Below are 18,847 nucleotides of genomic sequence, written 5' to 3'. Positions count from 1 at the left end.
GTTTAAAAGGAAAGGTCGTCGAAGTAAAAGAGGTTGCCGACAATAGTCACACTCACCTGAGAAGTTTGGAGCGCCTTAAAAACGTTTTCAAACCGTTTTGGGCAGTTCTGTCAATTGGAATGGATAGAATAGCTAGCAGCAGATGAATGTAATCAAACAGACACGTCATATGTGTGCGTGACCCTGAGAAAATGCTAATAGAAGTGCGGAAGCTGCTTAGATTGACGAGAATACGTAAATTCTCCTATATGATTTTTATATATATATTTTTTTAATATTTTCAATAGAGGCTGCAAAGAACCATGCTACTATGGATGGAGTATTATAAACTAATAATAATAATTTCGACAGGTTGAAACAAGCATTCTTAACTTCAGTTTTTTTATTTACGAAATAGTGCCTGGACTGACACTGATTATGTTGTTCCCGGGAAATAATTTGACAACTGTACTCACATCACTACACAATGTGCCCACCTTGTATTTCTTGTAAAAATACTTTTGCGCAGTATGTGTCAAACGAATCTAAATCAAGCTATGTTGCAGTGTCACAATTTGAAATTGATACATACAATGAAATTGATAAAATATATCCGAAAGTACTGTGCGGATGTTGCTATCTGCCCGTTTACCGAAGATCGAAAGATAATTTAAACAAGATCAAATTTTTGAGCTCATTGAATAATATCAAATGAACCTATTTTAAGCAGGCTTGGAACACCGAACTGTGAAAGTACACGATTACAGTAAGGATGTTACAGTAACCACGAGGGCTCAACCAACACTCCTGTAAGCTGTCTCCAGTTGCTCGATCAAATCATTTAAGCAAACCAATGAAGGAACAGAAAGTTTCAGTGGATAAAGTCAAATGTTCTTCTCACGAAAAACCAAATGTAGTGAAGGTTTGCTCTAAATGCTTCACGGTTATTCATCCGGAAAAATCACATGATTTCTCGAAGGATGCCAAGCTTAAAAATGGAGCCCAAATGGCTGGCGGCGATGTTGATAAATTCGTGAGGAATTCAAGCGGTAAGAATACTATGGTCAAATTATTGACGGGTTTTTTGTTTAAATAGATTGCAATTTAATTAATTGAATTTCATTAAAGACTGCCAAACATCCTCGGGCCCTCCACGAATCCAACTATGTGTCCATTCAATTTGGGTTGAAAAATGTCTTGACATATTGACGATTTTTTTTGTCGTTGAGATAACGACCTTTTCGAAATCTAGCGGCAGTGTAACGAGTTACACCGAACAACAATTCTCGATTACTTTTTCGAAGGGACGTATCAGCTTTTGTAAACAATGCATTTGATCGTCAATTTGGCGTAACTGGCAGCTCGCACACGCATACTAGCACCACTAACAGGTAGGGGAACCTTCCCCTGTCTGAAGGTAGTGTTAGAATGTGTGAGCGAGCTGCCAGTTACGCCAAATCGACGATCAAATACATTGTTCACACAAGCTGCTACGTACCTTTGAAAAAGTTATCGAGAATTGGTTTATTGTCGATCAGTATTTGGTTTCATTGATTACTTGATAGGTCGACGAAACATACGGGATGGACGTTTGCTAGTGGGAATCGACGGCGGCCAAGGCTCGCTCAAAATTCATCCGTATTATTGAAGATAAACACCAGTCAGAGTTCTTACCAGTCAGAGTTCAAGGACTCTGGAGTTAAGCGCTGTTTTATCATAGAGGTAACTCTAAGACTAGAAGGTCCCGAAATAACGTGCTCAACTTTTTGGCTCAGCTCTGGTACTCTCTTCGGTCCCAAGCTAGTCGATTCACCCCTCGAAACATAGGAAAAACCACTAACCCCTCATTTTATCTGTCAAACTTTCATAGCAAATCAAAACAAACATTGCGTAGTACTAGAATTTCGATTAGAATGGGGTACGTTAATCGTTTGCTTGGGACCAATAGGCTAGTCAAGTAGTGAGCCAATTTAAAATCGTTAGTTTCGTATTGATTGTTGGTTTTATCCTCACGCTTGTTGAAAATGTTCAGGAGAACTATGCAAATGTAGACACAATTCGGTCGAAACTAGAACTCGGTACGGTGAATGCACTTTTCACCGACACATCAATATTATTTGATTTATTCGGTAGGTTTTAACTTTGAATGTTCTTCTAGGTGATCTAAAGATCGTTAATATAATAGCAGGTGTGATGGGCAACAGCCCTACTTTTCATTGTGCTTTTTGCACAGTGAAAAATAATTAATTGGGTGAGAAGTTTGGAGCGCTGCGTACAATTGGTTTCGTCAAAGAAAACAGAGCATCGTAAAAGTACTTCAACTGCGTCCAAATACCTCTTATACACGAAAAAAAAAAACGAAACATTGATCTTAGATGTTTGCCCACCTCCGCCGTTGCAACTTCTTTTAGGTATGGTGAATTTCTGATAAGGTTTCGGAGTATAATCCAGATTAAGCACAATGTTGGATCACGCATCAAGGAAAGCATTGTCGCAGTCTCCTGGTGAAGCGAAGTTTGCTGGACAACAGTGATTAAACCATGAAGGAGTATGTTAGTGTGCTAGAGATACTGCAGAACGTTATGGATGCTTGTTTTGGGGCAAAACTACGAGAGAATTACGGTACACGCATCAGTGAGTTCTGCAAAGCGTGGAAATTCGCTCAACTTCCGTTCACTCCTAAGTTCCGCATCATCCACAAACATGTGGCGGAGTTTTGTAACAGCAAAGAAAAAGGCTTAGCGTACTTCTCCAAACAAACTATCGAAGCGATTCACAAACATTTCTCAAAAAATTGGGAAAACTACAAGGTGTCTATTACCAAATCAAAATATAATAATAAGCTCTTGAGTTGCGTTGCTGCTTACAACAGTCTTCATTTTGAATGAAAACGAGCAGCGGAGTGTATATTTATAGGAATAAATCATTTTTAAACTTGTTAAAACATAATTATGACCATTCATAGTAACAAAGTACCATGCGCCTCCACTAATTTTTTTTTCAAAAAATTGCAGACGAAATATTTTATAGCCTTCCAAAACCTGTTTCTTATGATATTGACTATCTTATTGCGATAGAAAATCCGAGGTGCATGCAAGTTCGACAATAATCGTGATTTGGGCACCGTTTGACCGTCATTGAGTGTCCAAATATCAGTAACGGCTAGATTCGGAACGGGACACAGCAAACACGACTTGCACTGGTTGCTTTTACAGCTTTCCCCGAAGAACGCGTTACCCACTGAGTTGCACCCACCGCTTTGTCTCGGTGGGTTTTCAACCAAGCGGTCTGATTTTCTGCGAGTGACTAGTTCTCCATTGACCCTAATCACATGCAAAAAATCAGACCGACTGGTTCAATCCCCGCCGAGAAAAAGCGGTGGGTGCAACTCAGTGGCTTCGGGGGATGGCTGTATTATTTTCTCTAACGTTCAATGCTCATGGAGTGAGCATCATCAACAACCGGAGCAAAGCTGGAGATCAAATTGAAATCAAAATTTGCTGTTATAATGTAACTTATTTTGAATACTCCAGTTGATCTCATTTTGGTTGACTTAACGGTTAACACAGCAAAAATGAGAGCATACTTTTACATTGTTGAATCAAGCGGAAAGCTAATCTTGCTTTCAAAGAAATCAATTTGTTATCTGATTTTGCATTCATAATGTTTAACTGAGTACGGGCCTGGCGTAAATGGTTAGCATCCATGCTTCTCACGCTGAAAAACTTGAGCTCAAATCTCACCCCGGGCAAGTAATGAAAGATCTAAAATGTGTTGAACAAAACAAATAAACAATAATCGTTAGTTCAACGACAGATGCTTAAATTAAATTTAAAACAAGACGTTAACAGCAGAACTTCAAGTTAAGTTGCTTTAATTCAAAAAGTATTGACTGCATAATGAAAACGCAATATGGTATCTGACTAATGTCGTGAAAATTGAAATCAAAATGAGTTTTCATTATGATAAGAACTACAAACTTTAATATCAATTTGCTTTCATTTTGTTAACCGACTTTCTTCGGGAAGCGCATCGCTTATCGCTAATAGGTTGCAACTGTGCTTCGCGCCTTTTTTTTTTAAAGAGTTGAAAGTATCTTACTGTTGACCACTTTAGTGCAATACAAATGAATTCATTTAGCAATCTGTCTCTTTAACGTTAACCTCACATGTTAGAAAACATTCAATGAAATTGAAGTCGCTCACAACCGATATTTCATTTCAAATCATAACTGAAGGTATGTTTTTTTTTAGCTTCAATTAAATGATCCTAGCGTTTAAATTCTCACTAAAGAACGATTCCAACGACGAGCACATTACGTAATGAAGAGGCATCTCACTCATCGATATAAAGATTATAGCGTATAGTATCTATAAGGATAGCTGGAATTATTGACGTCTTTGTATTTATACATCCCCGTATTTGTCCTGAAAATGTAGGTTCTTTTTGCATTTTGCTCTATCGAATGTATTACAAACAGTTTTCCATAAATGTTTTTGATGAATAAATATACAATCAAAAGTTTGTATTCTTTTAGAAACGAATATCACTTATTCGAAAATTTATCAGTTATTTTCATCTCTGTCAGATGGGTTTCTCGAGAAAAACAAGAGATAAAACTTAGATTCAAATTCAAGTCTTTTCAATCGTTTGTATCTTTTTTTTTCTTCTTTTAATTTTCAATTTCTCTAGCGCGCTGCCTTAGTAAAATTGTTATATCTCTCTAAATCCATTGGTAATAAAATTGATTATATACAAAGACTTTGTTTTTATCTTGCCTAGAGCACAAACAGCCATACTTGCGTACTTCTATCGGATCGTGTGGCGGCGGTACAATGGCCGGGCGGGCGGGTATTGAATGGCGGACTGTAGCTCTCCCATTCCGTGTGGTTCCTACAGGCTAGTGGGTGTAGGCGGTTCACAATAATTAATGACAAGATGCGGTGAAGCTTCGCTGAAGCTAAAAGTGCACTATAAACTTTGCATGTTGCTTGTTCTCTGGCTTCTGCTGCTGCTGCTGCGGCTGATGCTGTTTGCTGCTGTCACTACGAATCACTCTCTGAGCTTACGATGACTAGAATATGGACAGGCGTTCCTTTTTTGTAACATTTTATTTTCTTTGTTTTCACTTTTTATATTACTATAAATACCCTTTAGCCTAGTAGAGTGCGATTGACGAATAATCGATGCATTTGACGATCAGTGTGTTGCGACTAATATCATTTTGCTTGTAAACATAAACGTTTACTTTCTTTTTCTGTTTTTCGAAGTGATATAATGTTTTTGCTTCGTTTATTCCTTTGCTGTTGAATTTAAAATTAAGTGTTTTTTTTACCTTCCTAGTTCGAATGTCTTTAAAAGATCTTAGTTTAGTTTGTGTTGCAATTGTTTTGTCACTATTAATTTCCTTTTTTCTAACTTTACATTAACAATGGTTTTTGGTTTCTGTTTTTGTCGGCACATGCTTCAATTTGTTGATTGCATTATCGAAAAGGGTTTCCCTCTGAATTGTTGCTCTCTTTGGTTTAGTGTGTAGTGTGTTCCGTACGTTTCACGTGTAGAGTGGCATATTTACAGGTTTGTTTTCCGGTTTAACATTATCTATAGCTTCAATATTTTTCGTTGAGGTTGGTTCTGGAAGCTTCCTGAAAAGGTAAAATAGATAGTCAGCATATAAAAAGTTGAATTTAAGTTCAGACACACGGACGTAGCTCTTTGAACAACCTTTACGTCAAAATAATGTCACGGGACTCACTAATGACATCTCGCTTGCTATGCGTCGGAAATAACCATACTTGCTAAGTCGCAAGCAATGTTGCATAAAAAGTGGCTGGGTGATGCGGTGTGGCTGTGCTATTCTTCGCCATCGGCTAGCAGCACTCTTCGATTGTTTGTTTACGTTCGTTAATTCATAAATGATAAGAATGTAGCAAAATTAACCAAAGTTTAAAAAAATATTTTGATCTATTTGAAGACAATCTATCTTACATTATCACTACATCCCACACAATATCACAATATCGGCTTTAAAAGACATAATTGATGCGACGAAGAGACTGCTAGTTTTCTTTTTCTGTTGAAGTCGAACAGCTTTAAGCTGCTAATAGCAACATTCTAGAACATCAGTCGTAGTTGCAAACAAATTTTCAATCACTTGTCTCTCTTTCTCCCGTTTTCTGTCAAGCTTCTGTGAAGCGGACGAGTGAGGGCGCTTGACTATGATAGTTTCGTCGTTCATGAAACACGTCAACAGAGTTTTCATGACGTATATGACGGAAAATTAAAATACATATTTAAAGCATTTCTCACGAGAAAAAACGCTTGAAAATTACACTTAATATGATTAATTCATCTTCCATTCACAAATTTATCTAAAAATAAATGGGACATAACGCATATTAAACACATTGAAAGAGCGGTGATAGAGTGTCAGCGAAAGGGATTGAAAGCCATAATGAGGTTTTCAACTGAAAGTGATGAGCAAAGCAACGTTTCAAAGTTATAGACCATGGAACTTGAGAAAAGAAAATTTCTGCTGCACAAGCACCAGGAGAATCCCTCTTGGTCTGATTTCATGTTAGTAAATGTATTCAAATTACCATAATCAACAGATGTATCTTAATTAAGACTTATAAGAGGGCTTCTGGCACGAGTAGAGCACAGAATATGTTTCCTGAAAAACGTAACTAGGGACAAATAGCTGGGGAAGAAGGTGTTAAGGTAAGATACAGTCAACCCTAGTATTTCCATACGCAGGGTATCAACACGCCCACGCACATTAGATCCGGATCGGACGCGTTGCGATAAAATGACAGCTAAATCTATTGTCTAACTGTCAAATTAACGTCAACGCAACGCAAACGGATCTAATGTGGGTGGCCCTTGAGAGCAAGCAAAAATCTAGACAAAACGCTTGTGACGATTGTCATTACAAACTCTATCTGAAACATAGGTTAACTATTCCACAGCCGCAGTCAGTTTATGAGCAATAGAGGGACGCACATTTTTTGCCTGTAGACTTGGAGACATACTTCAAGTCTCCGCGTACATCGTACGGGTTAGGCAAAAGATGTGCGTCTATCTTCAAAAATTGTCGCATTAATGGCCCTTCGCTTCATACTGCCGTACTCTAACGGAACTATTCACCTACCCTCTTCTAAAAGATCATTCTCTAGCTAATAAATCATCACACTAAAGCTTCATGTTAGCATTTCCAACCAACTCTGAAAATCGTTAACTTCGCGTATGAAGTAACATAAAAACACTTTGAATGTTTCAAAGTTTGCCAAGAAATACATGATTTGGCAAGCGATCTGATCATGTGGCAAACGGAGTGCGCCGTTCGTGATTACCGGGATTGTAAACGGGGAGATCTACCTCAAGGAGTGTCTACAGAAGCGTCTGCTTCCTCTGTTGAAGCAACACGAGGGCTCTACGATCTTCTGGCCGGATCTAGCTTCGTGCCACTATTCAAATGTTGTCATGGAGTGGTACGAAGCCAACGGGGTCACTTTCGTACCCAAGGACATGCCCCCCCCCCTCCCAACGCACTGGAATTAAGGTCCATAGAAAAATACTGGGCTATTCTGAAGCAGGCACTACGGAAGCATCCCAAGGAGGTTAAATCTGAGGAAGACATGAAGAAAAAGTGGGTGCAGAAGAAGCTGCAGCCAGATGTTGTACAGAACCTAATGAGTGGAGTTAAGCGTAAGGTGCGATCGTACGGTTATGGATCGGATGAAGTTGAATGAAAAATATATGCCAAAAGCTTACAAATGGGTTATATTTTATTGTCTGAAAGTTTAAAAATGATCGGTCAACTAGGTCAAATTATTTCTGCAGTTAAACCATAATATGACAGTTGATACTACACACAAGTTGATCCATGGACTGTTACCGACACTGAATGAAATGCGTCTTATTGATGCACTAATCTCCATGGCTAAACCTTTATCAACAACTTTTTCTTAAATTTCGTGCTAAAATTTATTGAAACATTTTTAAAACGCAATTTTCAAAAATAAACAAGATCAACAATGTCCGAATTTTTGCAGAAATATGAAAAAAAACTGCCCGTAACAAACAATTCTCGCGAAACATTTGAAAAAAGCCTATCCTCGTTGATCGATTCTCTTCATCGACTTTCTCTTTGGCAACATAAACGAATTTCTCGCTAAGCTCGCAGCACAGTTCGACAGAAGATGGTGTTAGCTTGCGCCTAAATCAACACACTGAATGGGAAATTTATTTGCAGTCGGGTTATTCGCGAAAGAGAAAATCGATGAAGAGAATCGATCAACAATGATAGGCAAGGCCGGCCCCGGTGGTGTAGTGGTAAGCGTGACTGCTTTCTAACACTCCGATGGGTCTGGGTTCAATCGCAGCCCAGGTCGGTGGGATTTTTCTGAGGCATAAAAATCTCTGGTCACGTCTTCCTTCGGAAGGGAAGTAAAGCCGTTGGTCCCGGCGCATGTGTGTTGAATTGAATGGGTGCGATATCATACGCAGGTGTGGAAGCTGCCTTCCTGCACATTCGATTGCCGTCAATGGATGGCAATCGATGTCCGTCGGTGATTGGCATTAGATTGCGGAACAGAGACCGACGTTAAATAAAGGAAAGAACAATGACAGGCCTTTTTCTCGTGTTGCGCGAGAATTATGCAAAGCTTCGTGTAAATCGATTCGTGATTTGGCGTTAACCTGCTCCTTAGCTAAATATAGCTTATCAAGTCTGCCTGCGATACAGCGTTTGTTAGGACTTGGACTGGACAACCTGAAAATTATTAGAGCTGGAAGAGCTATGTGACGTCGTGAAGCCTACACCGAATTCTGATGGAACGTTGCCGGCGGTAGATGCGAAGAAGAACAGAAGAGCGATGGCGACGATTTTACTGCTGCTCGATCCTGTGAATTATGTCCATGTTTAGGAGCGTCCAAGTTGGGAGATGCCTTTAAAGATTCCGAAACAGAACGATCTACCGATATCAGATTGGTCCACTGAACGTCAATGGTTGACTATTTGATCTGGATTGTATCAACGTCACATCAGCTGCGAGAAATCGAATTCGATGTAAGCGAAGGGTGGGTACGAGCTGGTCATTTTCGGGAATACAAACCGATGGTGATGACAATTTCAAGTTCTGAAGTTATGATTAACTGTCAAAATCCCAACACAAGTAACATTGACAGTTTTATCGTGTTTTTAAAGCATTCTTCAAATCTAAACCATGGTCTACAGAACCTTCATAAAATCCAAATTGTTACTTGGGAAGGGTGCAAAGTGCGTGGCGATGCTGTGAACAAACGTGCTTCTCGGGAACGGGACAGACAAGCTGTGTCACAACATCGCTACGCATGTGGCGTGGCACCCTGGGGGTTAAAGAAGACTTGATCAAGATGAAACTGTCTTAAGAGATGGAAGAACCATTAATCAATACCTTTTTTGTTACGAATACAAAAACGTAACGAATCAAGAACACGGATTAAAATTTTGCGATATCGGTTTCTCAACAACCATTGCCCGAAATTGGACACAACAAGCGCCAATCGTGGTCCCACAGAACGCGTTTGAATATTTTTGAAATTGGTCAACTGGTTCCAGAGATTAGACCGGATAATTTTTCGGTGAATAGGTGTTTAAATTTTCCTAGATTGGTTTCTCAACATCCACTTTACCGAATAGGACGCAACAACCGCCTAATGAAAGGTACCATGATCCCATATTGTTGGATCCAGTCAAATTATTCTAGAGATATGCTTGGAGCATGTTCCGATGAATACGGATTCACATTTTCAGATTTTCAGCAACCACAGCACCAAATTAGACACAGCAACTGTCAATTGAAAGGTACCATGGTCTCATAGAACGGCATTAAATTTATTTTTGGAATAGATCATGGACTGGTTCTGGAGATATATTCTTCTTGTTATAGACTTTGTAAGATTATTTTGCGAGTATTTTGTCGGTTCTGAACATACACCCATATTCGTGTTTTTGTTCGAACTGTTAGAACTATACACATTTTTTTGTATCGTTTGGACGGTTCGAACGAAATCAAGAATATGGGTTTTAGTATTCTAGATGCACTTCCACACTTATTAATTGAGAGCTTTCCATGCCAACCAAGGTATGAATTTGTTTATTGTGTGGCAAGCATAATGATACTCTATGCCCAGGGAATTTGAGAAATCGACCGTTCACCTTTCGTAACCTAGAGCACTTGCTCGGCTCTGCAGTGTTTCACCCACGTTAAATCACCGATACAACGGCTACGGAGATTAAACCAAAAATTCACCCCCATAAAATGCCATGCTCGCCCCTATGTACCTTTTATCCAGTCCACTTCCGTTTGCAAATACTCATTTCAGATAAAACAACGTTTTACGAAATTATGAAACTATTAGATGCTTATGATTATGATCATATTTTTTATTAGTAAAAGAAGAGGTTGCAAAGTATGCGTTTGTATGCTTGTAACTTATTAGTAAAACATGTGCTCATAACATCTTATAATTCAATTGTTCCGAAAAAAATGGCTTTAGGCGAAATGAGAATTTTCAACCTTAAAGAAATCTTGTTGATATACTTTTCATTACGGCTTCACAAAGCTATCGCAATTGAGCCTTGACAAATACATTGATTAAAAATAACTAAGGGATAGTCTTCGTTGAAAGGATGAAAGATGTTATTTGAATCAAATCTTTCATAACATTGTTTTCACAAAATCTGACACATCTCGAAAAGTGCCTATCAGCTTTTGTAAACAGAGCCCATTTCGCGCAAACATGTAATACGAGTACATGTAATGTAGCACACATATTTTCAGAACTGCAGAGACAGTTCAGACAGTGATTAAGCAACGACGGCTAGCAGAGACCTATCGACTTGACTGTTTGGAATGTATGTCCGCGATTTTAAAACTTACGTCTGTTTCAGCTAAATTTTATAAAATTTCAGACGAAGCTGAAATAGACCAGCATCTTAGTATGATTAGATGAAGTTCGTAGAATTCCAACAGTTGATTCCTAGACGACATAGGAATTTGAAATCTTAATAGAAGTACTCGGAAATCAAACAAGATTTGTAAGCAGGGTTGCTTCCACTCACTTGCTATACAAAAATATTTGTCGGAATTTTGCAATCGTTAGATGTTATAATGGTATGTTTTACTTTTAAGTAACAGGAAGAGGGTGTAAAGTATGTGTTTGACTCATAAAACCTGTCAGTTTTGCTTTCAGAGCGTCACAATCAACGATCTTATGATTCGTGAGCGTTCACTCTGAGTGAGCGCTCACGAGTCGTGAAATCGCTGATTGTGACGCACTGAAAGCAATATTGACAGATTGTATGTGTCAAACATATACTTCATGACCTCTTCTTGTAACTTGCAAGTTCATTAGCATTATACTAGTTACCAACGGCTCCATCATATCATCCATCACACCAGCCATCATACCAGCCACAGTACAGCCAACAATTACATCAGTCAACACACCACTCTGCACGGTCAGCACTTCGGCCAACCACCCGATCATCGCACCAGCCAGCAGAGTCAACATTCTAACCAACACCTCGATCATCAGCCAGCGCAGTCAGCATTCCGGCCATTAACCCAGTCGATACCGCCCGATCGATGTCACACCTGGTCAGCACATTCACCAGGGTAAGCAGCCACGGAACCGAAGTCCACGATAAACCGCCAGCATAAGCAGCTCCGAGTAAACAACAACAGGAAATGCAGCATATGCAGTTTAATAGGTAGAACCATTTTTATAATACCAAAATTGAATAAAGCTCACTGGATGTTTAGCGTTAGTTGTGAACAGTTGTTTTTTAAAAACGCGAATCCGAAGCTCCCGGTCGTAATTTACTATTTCAGGATTTCATAATTCCGAAAAACATCTTTTTATAGCAAGTGAGTGGAAGTAACCCTGTTTGTAAGTAGGGAATTTTGATGTTAGTAAATGTCTCAAATTCTCAACTCACCTGCTACGATGACGATGCTCCGTAGCCGCTACTTCCGCCGTGGTTTTCCACCGAATTCCCCCTGCTGGTGGTCGTCTTACTTTCATCACTCGACGTCAAACTACTACCGGCGAACGATGTTTTGTCCTTATTATTACTATTACTAGCTGCAAGATATGTTGAGAATGCCGTTTCCGATTCTAAAACGAAAGGATAATATGTAGTGATGGTTCTGAAGTCACATGCTCGTCGCGTACCTGTGCTACTTTCCCTAGTCTCTGTGTCCAGCCGGCGATCACCGGTAAGATGATCGACGTACGTACCGACACCGACGCCCCTGGTGAGTTGTGGTTTGCTCTGCCGGGCAAAATCCTCTTGGGAGAAGCGTGGCTGCTGGAACTTGGCCGGTGCTCTGCTGCCCAACGAGGCAGGTGTCGAACGCTGGTGCACTAGACGGTGTCGTTGTGCTATCGGTGTGATGGAGGTTGCGATCATTGTGCTTCCGGAGTAGTCAGTATTTGAGTCGCTCCCCTGTGATGTGGGTTTACAGTGAAAAAATTGTTAGTTTGAATACGGGAACGGACCGGCAGACCGGTGGGGGTAAGGTAACTATTTAACAAACAGCAAGATTGCGGAGCTAGTTACGGTTAGTCGTTCCACACAGGTGTTAGTAAGGTGTATAGCCATTTACTAGAGGGTTAGAATTTCAAACAGTCAACAGCCGTGCAATGAAACAAGAAATGGGAATAGTTGGACACAAAAACACACAGAGATTGTTGGTGACACTTTGGAGCAAAGCTAACGGGGACAGGAGCAACAGTGGAGAGCACAGATTTGAAAATATTATACAAAAACTAGGACTGCAAAATACAAGATCTTATGCTGGGACTGCAAAGGCTCTAAAATTTCGGTTAACGGGTATTACAAAATTGCTAAATGATATCAAAAATTTCTCTAGAACGTCAAAGGGAACTGAATGTATATTTTTAATGCTGTGTGAAGAACTTATTTTCAAAATCAAAAAAGAAGATCATTACGAAAGGCACAAAACGAAACTCAAGAACTGGACGTTGTCTAAATAGGGGGCTAAAAACAGGTTATGCTCATTCAAACGACATTCAAAAATCAAATTTACCATATTGGCACCGTTATCCGAGACCCCGGATCCAGACATATTGTCAGCCAATAGTCTTTCGCTTTCTGGATCGGACAAAAGTCTCGACGCTTCTGATTTATTTTTAAGGATCGATTTCGATCGTCGATGTGTTTCTAACTGAGGTGACGTTTCTATCGAATCTATGGACAACGATAACTTTTTAGTATCATCTTTACCTGGATGAGTGTGGTCAAATGGGTGGTTTTCGGTTTTGATTTGATTCGAAATGGGTCGGATAATTTTCATTTGCAATGGTGGATGATAGAAGAAATTTTCGCAATCGATTGCAAAACAGAGAAGTTCGGTTTATTATTGATGAAGTTGACGGATGCAAAAGAGAGAAAAAAGTAAAAAAAGAGAGACAACACAGATGAGATGTTAATGGTTTCAACCTTACCGTTGGGATAATCTAGAGACTAGTGCTGGATTAGTATGTATCGACTACATCTATTATTTTGTTTTCGGTGTACAACTACATAACTATTTTATGGCTACGGTTTTTGAGAGAGTAATTGACCATTACTGATCGCTAAATAAGTGGAACGTGTATTATATTGTAAAGTGTAGTTGGTAATATACGCGGTTGTCAGAGCTTTCCTACAACAATAGATGAAAGTATCATCCTGAAGATTAATCTATTCGACAGGAAACACGTAAATGCATAAATTGAATAGAATTTTATGGTTATTGAAAAAAAAAACATTTTTTTTCAAACTCTAGATAAATGAAAGAAGCATCATGTTTCGATGAAACTAAGAAACTGCACTTGGAAACATAATAGAATATTCTGGACTTTGGAACATTTGAAAGTTCTTAGAATTGGAATTTCTTTCAAAAGTCTGGCACTTCGATGAATTTTCTTGAGCATTTTGAGATCAATCCTCAAAGAAATTTTGAAGAGAATTTTAAAACAATTCGAGCTATAGTTCAAAGCGATGATAAAAAAAATCTTCAGCAAATCTTGAAAATCTTGTGGTGAATAATTAGTAATATTTAGGGATAGTTCTTAAGAAAATGCTATGAGAATAGTAATGAGGAATTAAAGTTAATGTTAACGATATTTTCTATAACATTCTGAAGAAATCAATCCATAACTTCCTTTTCGTTGGCAGTAGTAGTAGTAGCAAAGCAGTATAAGCAAGAATAATATCAAAATTTCTTGAGGAATTCCCCTACCATAAGCAGCTGATGCTGCCAATAATCCGGATGTTCAATAAAATCCTAATGAAGAAAAAATAATCGCTTAAAGACCTAAATATTGTTCCAAAGCAGTTCTGAGCAGATTTTTAACACAATCCCGAGTCTTCTCTAAGGGTACAGAATTCCGAGGATGGTTTAACAAATGAGAATGAATCCAGGAGAAATGAATAACATGGATTTTTTAAAAGGATTTCTGATTAGCTCTGGCAGCACTCTTAGAGAATAATGCGAGGGTTTTTTTTTTAAAGCAATTTAAAGAGTGTCCTGAGAACAAGTCCCATAGACATTATGAGAGGATCATGTCCAAGGAGGAGAATTTCAATGGAATTTGGAATAAATATTTGAAAACACTGAGAAGAATTCTACGGACATTTTTTTTTAGAAAATTCAGAAGAAAGTTCAAAAATTCATAGCAATATTCAAATGCAGTTCTGAAGTGAATTTGCAATGAGTGTACCAAGTTAATTTTAAGAAGTTTACCATGAGAATTCATTGAAATTTACAATAAGAGTTTTAAGAGCATTTAACATTATAGCGGTAAACTAAATTGCATTTTTGCAAAATTAAATAAGAATATCAACAAAATTGCAAAATGAAATCCAAAAGTTAAATTTTTCATAAGATTTTTTTTGAAAACTATGGGAATAGGAAAGAAATAGAGAAAGAGAATCTCAAATTTTTGTCAGGGTAGTGGTTTACAAACTGTGCTTTTTTTCCTCTGTAGGTCGTTAAACAAACTGTGCTTAGCAGGGTTCTAAATGTTCCAGCAAGCCTCCAATAGTTCTTTTTCAATTCATTCTTGGTGGTGCTACTCTTAATATAGGTATATGGTAAAGTAGAATAAAAATTGCAACCATACCAGTTTAAATTTTTTAAATTCTAACATAAATTTGTCAAATCCTAGGCCATTGAATATTGATCTATTTATGGACCTGGTTATTCACTTATTTAAAAAATCAAATCCCAGGTTGTATAAAAATACTACGCTATTTTTATACAACAGATTAAAAAAGACCCTAAATCATCTTGGTCTGGGATCTCAAAAATAACTAAGCCTTTATGCTTGAAAATTGTTTTCACTCCTAGATATTGCAAATGTTTCTAAGTTTGGTATTTTTTTCGAAATCCAAGGTCACTGACTCTGATTTCCCAAAATCTTGAAAATAGTTCATACTCGGAGGTTTTGCAACTTTTCCTTTTTATAATTAGGCCTGAGAGCCGCCACGCTACGTCGCGCTACGCCACCGCTGCTGACAATTTTCACACGCCGCCGCCGACGACGCTTTTGAATCGGCGCACGGAGGGGTATTTGTTCTACGCTAGCTGGCCAAAAGTCGATTTCTCAAAATAAGCCAAAACAGATTCTGAATGCATGCATTGTATACTTCAGAGATAGGGTAACATTGCCCTGTACTCATTATTTCTTTTTCTAAACTGACCGCGTTGTGGCATCAGTTCAAACTTGCCTGTTGTTGAATCGTGTTGGTTTGTTAGAAAAAATCGTTCCGCAGTGCCATTGTTTTCGTGTCTCTACTTGTTGTTGGGCTAATCACATTAATTTGCAAAAGTGGATAGTGATCAAGCAGGTAATGAAATATATGTTCCACGTGACAACAGCTGATTTCACTTAGTTTTGACTTCGTAGAAGCAGTTTATGAAAATCTTGTCTTCAAGTGCTATTTAAACTATAAAATAAATGTATCGTGATAAAAGAGTTGACTTATCCTGTAATATCCTGTAAAGCCGTATATGAGGCATTATATGTACATATGTATAGAAGATTATAGCAAAAAATCAGCTGCGATCATTTGCGATCTTTCGAGGTATTGGAAAATGAAGATGGCCTGTCCATATAGGTGAATTTATCAAAAAAAGTACACAAATACAGTTATAGACATTTTCATTCATTATACATCGGTCAAGGCGGCAACCTTGGCAGTCAAGGCCTTGTTTTGGGAGCGGGAAGGGGGGGGGGGGGGGTGTTGCCTTTCAGGTATATTTTTCTTGTTTCATAATTCCATCAGGTGCGTATGGATATGGATTCTGATACGAGCGTGTTCCACAGTTGAGAATAGTTTGTGGATCCAATGCAAACATAGTTTGGCAAAACCCAACTCCATCTTCACCTCGCTACTGTGGCCCAATCCACATTAGGTTTATCAAGGAATCATTTGAGGTAATTAATGAAGAGATCAGATATATTAAAATGCAATTAATTCGCTACGTTTAACAAAAGTTACATTAAATGGCAAGCAGTTCACTATTAGACATACTTTTATCCTCACTATGGTTGATGGAAAAGTGTGTAATGCAGCAGCTGAAACACCAACGATGAAATGTTATGTATGTGGCGCAAGTTCAGAGGAATTCAATAATCTTGGTGTTAAAAAGGAAATTAACACAGATTCTCTTAAATTCGGATTTTTCATGCCAAGATTCGTATTTTCGAGGCAATTTTACATCTTTCTTACAATTTGCCGATTAAAAAATGGTTAGCTGGCAATGAAAAGCAAATCGCAAAAGAAAGAAAAGATCACATTTAAGAAAACTTCAGAAAGAAATTGGGACTACTTGTGGATTTTCCAAAACCAGGCTTTGGAAATTCGGATGGCAACACTAGTCTAAGATTATTTGCTGATCCGGAAACCACTGCTCATATAACAGGTGTTGATTTTAATTTGATCTACCAGCTTAAAGTTAAATTGGAAACACCAGCTAGTGGTTTTAAAATTGATACGTTTGAAACATTTACTCAAGAAACGGCGGCGATATACGTTCGACTGTATTCATGGTATCCGATGACTCAAATTCTGCATTAAATTTTAATCCACAGTTATAGAACATGCACTGCTACCAATAGGGCAGTTGTCAGAAGAAGCTATACAACATGGATGTACTGAATAGACTTAGTTCTTAGTATTTAGTTCTGATCCTGAAATCACAGGTAAACAACGTGAAAGTAAATAAATATTCTTTTAGGATTAATTAAAATCCCGCGAAAAAAGTCAAGGGTTTTGACGACAGAAACATTGCAAATGTTACTCTCAGAGGACTTCATGCAAGAAAGCGAAGATAGGTTGGAAGAAACATATGAAACATATGAAAATTCGAAGTGGCAAGGCAAAATAAACCAAATAGCGGCCATTTGTGGATTCCATCGACTTTCACCTTAAATCTCAAATCTAAATATAAATAAATATCTTGTTCTTTTTTAGCTGAACTTATTTTACAATGACTGATTGTAAAACTTTAAAAAAAATCTTTAATATTTTATTTTCTTATAGATTTTTACACCTGCAGCCAAAAAAATACCATCATAGGTGGATTTTTATGTAAATTAGCCAACTTTTATGTAATTTTGTTTTGTTATATTCAATTAAGCTAATATTGTTATGCAGAACCAAACTATGGTGAATGTGTACGAAAAATAATTTAATATAAGGATCTTGAAATGTTTCGAATATCAAAAACGCTATTATTTTAAATATTTATAACCATATCGCCATTTTTCCAGGAGTTTCAAGAAGTTTGGCTTTTGTTCACGCAAAATCCAGCATATTTGTGGTTCTGTGCCATATTTTCAGCTTAATTGATCATAACAGAACAAAGTTACAACATGCCAAATTCTGCAAGTTTGTAAGCAAAGTTCGGCCTTTCGTGCTTTTTTAATTGACCGCAGATGTAAGTGTATTTTTATATTTTTTTTGTTTAAAGTATTATTATTTCCCAACATTTCATCCTTTGACGGTAACTAAATCCGAACAATACTCAACGACTTACAAGTTAAAAAAAAAACATCATTATAACATGACCCTCCCCCCCCTCCAAAACATGACTCCACCCTTTATTTACCAAAAAAAATTATTATCCTTGAATAATAAGATGTTTGTGACAAGTTAGAGTGGTTAAATATTTTTGGCCAGCTAGAATTAATAAATACCCCACTGTGCGGCGTGCCGCCGTGATGACTTTTATTCGCCGGCAATGTAAATATTCCGAACTTTTAAAGTTTAGAATTCTGTATTTTTAAAGTTTAGAAGACGAGTTTCTTGCCATATATATATACAAGAAGGACAACATTAATGGCATTTTTACTATAGACCTGATTTTATGAATCAGTCACCTGGTTCCGGAGATAGTGACAGAACATGTTCTGATTATTAAATATGTATTTTAAAACTATAATATATCACATGAGAATTCAACATGGAAGTCATCATGAGTATCCAAAACTACATTGTTCATAACCAAAAATGTTGCCCCGCAACGTGGTTAGATCACCTTTTCGTGGTACGTTACGGGATGTAAGATCTACCACCGATTCCTAGTTCTGGCTACTTCAAACTAGGGGAACAACGCAACTCGACGAAACGTGCGTTTGATTGGATTGATTTTCTCGTCTCTTTCAACTGATTCTTATATCCTTAGGGCCGCTTACATGTGTCGGTGTCAGGGCACTGAAACTTACATCCCTTTTACTATTGTGTAGTGATTCATTTAGCTTTGTGGCCCTTTTGACTCAATCTCATTCAAATTTATGCCTAATT

The 18,847-nt window shown here is 37.9% G+C and overlaps 1 protein-coding gene across 2 annotated transcripts in view; it reads right to left on the bottom strand.

Annotated features, from left to right (window-relative positions):
- Positions 1-1,404: 1,404 nt before the first annotated feature.
- Positions 1,405-18,847, bottom strand: part of LOC135699297 (potassium voltage-gated channel protein Shab-like) — a 430,144-nt gene continuing 412,701 nt past the window's right edge. The window contains exons 14-17 of one of the 2 annotated variants that reach the window (XM_065219523.1): positions 13,080-13,276; positions 12,202-12,475; positions 11,966-12,144; positions 1,405-5,624 (exon numbers count right to left, since the gene is read on the bottom strand). In XM_065219523.1, coding sequence (XP_065075595.1) covers positions 11,969-12,144; positions 12,202-12,475; positions 13,080-13,276 — 647 coding nt within the window. In that variant the 3' untranslated portion in view covers positions 1,405-5,624; positions 11,966-11,968. Of the gene's footprint in view, positions 5,625-11,965; positions 12,145-12,201; positions 12,476-13,079; positions 13,277-18,847 lie in introns of those variants that run through there. The other variant, XM_065219524.1, reaches the window with a different exon arrangement.

This window comes from Ochlerotatus camptorhynchus, unplaced genomic scaffold (genome assembly GCF_037179485.1).
Source record: "Ochlerotatus camptorhynchus isolate MF236.1 unplaced genomic scaffold, CSIRO-AGI_Acam_v1.1 ptg000105l, whole genome shotgun sequence".
Classification (NCBI taxonomy): Eukaryota; Metazoa; Arthropoda; class Insecta; order Diptera; family Culicidae; genus Ochlerotatus; species Ochlerotatus camptorhynchus.
The sequence above is the reverse complement of the archived record's forward strand: the minus strand, read 5'-3'. Positions and strand labels throughout refer to the sequence as shown.